Raw genomic sequence first — 3,510 nt, forward strand, 5'->3', positions numbered from 1 at the left:
AGGTAAGGGTTTAGTTTCCATGTTATTTGGTTCACCTATTCTATTTCGTCATTATGAGTAGCAATGTTAAGGAATTAGTTTCTCCGTTACGTTTCCATAATTTGTAATACGCGTACACTTAGTATTACTTCATTTTCCTTCGTAATGTCACTATCATACGTGATAATTACAGCTGGCTTCTCCCTGCGTATATGTATGTGCGTGTTTATATTTGACACAAGCACCACGTCACCTATTTTAACTATTGTAACTGGTAACTTGTAAGTTAAAAGGACATAACCAGCTAAAAAGTGGGTAAAAAGACAAACACTGAATTATGTCAAAATCAGTTACCTAATTTGTCTCTGAAAAATGGCAATGACGCCAATAAGCCCTTCTTATTATGCATCTAATGAAGCTACGCTACATAGTAACATCATACTCTATTGTTGGCTTTAAAGCTATAGGAAATATTATGATTAATTTGTGATTCAGCATAAATAAGGAAGTAGAGAAACCCTTTAGTTAAGAATTACTTTTCGCAACTCTTTCAAACTCTATACACAATCAAAGACTCATCATACGTCAACTCCATGACCACACTAAATGTGCATCATGTTTTCTTCTAACTTAAGTTTAGGTCACGATGTCTCCCCTGGACTCCAACTGTAGCTATGATGAACACCCAGAAGATGGCACACAAAGCACCCACAACTGATAAGAGAAGAAAACCTCTGTTTCCGATACCCTTCTTTGCTGCGGTAACTTTGCTAGTAGTCACTGACGTCGCACTGAACCTGATGCGGCTCAAGCTAGACATACGCACAAAGGTCCTATTAAGTGGACCCTCACAGGCAGAGGCTGGTGTTGAAGGTATTGAGTCCAGCAAGGCCCACATAGCTGATGAGAACTGACTACTTGTTTCACCACCATTTTGGCATTCCTGCTCTTGGGCATTAACACTCATAACAGGGTTCTTGGATTCAGGCATCACACCTAAACAAATTGGTATTCACCAAGTATCAGAGGAATGGTTTAAGGGTTATTACAAATAAAGATTTATACAAGAGGGTTTGATATATAAATACATGTCTTGGTTCAGGTGAAAGACTAATGCAGGAAAAAGCATTTAAGTACCTGATGAAGGTGAAGCAAATGCTAGAGAAGAAGATTGTGTTTGATCATAGAGATCAGCCTGAGCATCTTTAAACCACATATCGTCAATAAATTGATTGACATTTGGGTTAGGATCCATGAAGCTGTTGGCCTGACTCTCAAGGGTCTGGTTCTGAAACTGTTGTTGATAAAGGAAGTGCTGCCTTCCGTTGTCAGCAAAATTACTCAGAGAAGTCAGATCTGTGGAAGTTCCCTGAAACACAGGTTCTAAATCGAAAGACATGGAGACGTCATGGAACAATTGGTCATAGTCATTAAAGTGTTCATATTCACCGGGGTTCAAGAACTGTGCAGGCTTCTCAACTGAAGCAGCTCCTTTTTCAGGGGTAAGAAGATCATCTATTTCAATGTAATCCTCCTTCTCAAACAGGAAAGGTGCCATACCAGATGCATTGAAAGCTGACTTGACCTCAGTAGCATCAAATGAGTTTGCTGCATGGGACTGATAGCTCGAGTGCATGCTGTTTGGCTGGTAATTTGGCAAGAACATTCCGACTTCCGAGGGGGCAAGAAACTCACCAGAAGAATTATTCAGCAACGTGCTCTGTATCTCTTCTTCGTTATTAACCTGCAAGTACAAGTATCTATTTAGTGAGGGAAGCACTACAAAACGAACATATTAAAAGAGAGAAGAAACTGACCTGCATAACACCAGAAAGCTCGTTCATTTGTCTTGGAGCAAGCCCAGGTGCATATGGGATCTCGTTGAGAAGCTTGTTGAAATCATCTGACCGAACATTGACAGGATTGCAAAAAACACCATCATCCACACGAGGGTTATTCTCGTAACGGACCACATGGTCATCCAGCACAGCAACATTATCTGCCTCTTCTCTATCATCATCATCATCGACCCATTCTTCTTCTTGGAACGGAGCACCATACTCTTCACCGTTCTTGGGACCAGCCCCACTTTTCTTGTACAGCTTATAAAGAGCATAATACTCCTGAAATCCAAAAGGCATAATAGTTAATACAAACGAAGGAGACCAACATATAATGTTTGATTAAAAAGAGTTATTTGAGAGAATTTCCCTTATAGTTATTAATAATTAATTTACCTAAACAAAAAAAATTTACCTTGGCGTTCTTACATCTGCCGAGTTCTTCTTCATCCATTGTGTACTCGTGCATCACCCAGTCAGTACGCTCACCATTAGGTGCACGACCTCTATAGAAAACAAGAGTCTTTTTGAGTCCTACCGATCTTGAGTTGTACACTATGATTCTATCCTTCCCTGTAGCCTTCCAATAACCAGTTGCAGTGCCTCTACTCGACCTAGCTGCGTTTGGATACTTCCTGTTCCTTGGCGTGAAGTAGAACCACTGCCGATCTCCAGACTTCAATACCGACAGACCTGCCTCACACAGATTGTTCAGTTCTGTTAGAAAACTAATTTCAACAAAGATACATGTGTGCATAGTTTTGAAAGAAAAAAAAAAACCTAAACTTTGTGGATAATAAATAAATTCAACATAAACCATACGAAACGAAATCGTTTGAACATAAGTAAGATCAAAGCTTGTACATACGAATTGTGATACGATCGTTGATTTTTCAAACAAGTCAACGAGCAAACTGATTAACATGGAAACTACAAAATCCTAAAACTAAATAGCTATTGGGTAACGATCACAAAGCAAACCCTAAGAAAGCAAACAGAGAACCAGGAGATCTAAAACGTAGCGTGAGAATCAAGTAAAGTAAAAGGATATGAAAATTACCAGGCAACTCGGTAGGATCCACTTTGTAGACATCAACGACACCGATTGCGTTGATTCTAAGCTTTCTCCCACAGATCTTCCTCTTCAGATAATACACCACCAGCTCCTCATCCGTCGGGTGAAACCGGAAACCTGGTGCGCTGAATCTACCTTCTTTCAAACACGAATTCGCCATCTCCGACAATGAATCTGTCTTTCAGACCAAACAAAAAGAATCGATACGGGTCAACGAGAAGCAAACCCTAATACAGAACAGAACAAACGTGATCTCCTTCTTCTCTTCTCCTCTCACGATTAAAGTGGAGAGAGCGAATCAAACCTACATAACACAGGGCATGATCTTAAGAAACAAGAGGCGAGAACTAAGCTTCTTGGGTTTTTGATCGGCGAAGGGAAATATTTTGTTTGGTTCGGTCAAAGATACGATAACAATTACTAATATTCTAGGGTTTTTGGTCAGCTTTTTAGAGAATACGAAGTTTCCAAGAACCTACGTGCTGCTGGGCTTCGAATACGACTTCGGGCCCACAGCTCTGACTTTCAATCTCTGACTATCCACTTTTTTATGCACTCTTGACTTTATCCAGAAACAAAAATATTCCACTACTACTAGTACTAGACTTTTTTTAT

At 39.9% G+C, this 3,510-nt stretch overlaps 1 protein-coding gene across 1 annotated transcript; it reads right to left on the minus strand.

The window, feature by feature from the left end:
- Positions 1-358: 358 nt before the first annotated feature.
- LOC103868845 (NAC domain-containing protein 16) lies at positions 359-3,309 on the minus strand. The gene is made up of 5 exons (XM_033292184.1): positions 2,881-3,309; positions 2,236-2,513; positions 1,797-2,102; positions 1,117-1,723; positions 359-975 (listed from the first exon to the last, which is right to left on the minus strand). Exons 1-5 carry the CDS (start codon positions 3,053-3,055, stop codon positions 605-607), a joined length of 1,737 nt encoding a protein of 578 aa, XP_033148075.1. The 5' UTR covers positions 3,056-3,309; the 3' UTR covers positions 359-604.
- Positions 3,310-3,510: the final 201 nt, after the last annotated feature.

The sequence above is a fragment of the Brassica rapa genome, chromosome A05 (genome assembly GCF_000309985.2).
Source record: "Brassica rapa cultivar Chiifu-401-42 chromosome A05, CAAS_Brap_v3.01, whole genome shotgun sequence".
Lineage (NCBI taxonomy): Eukaryota > Viridiplantae > Streptophyta > Magnoliopsida > Brassicales > Brassicaceae > Brassica > Brassica rapa.

Excerpts from the sequence above, each read along its gene's own strand:
- LOC103868845 (XM_033292184.1), bottom strand. The coding sequence starts at position 3,055 with ATGGCGAATTCGTGTTTGAAAGAAGGTAGATTCAGCGCACCAGGTTTC. Across the intron at positions 1,724-1,796 it reads AGCTTTCTGGTGTTATGCAG|GTTAATAACGAAGAAGAGAT; the intron begins GTCAGTTTCTTC and ends TTGTACTTGCAG. Across the intron at positions 976-1,116 it reads ATTTGCTTCACCTTCATCAG|GTGTGATGCCTGAATCCAAG; the intron begins GTACTTAAATGC and ends CAATTTGTTTAG.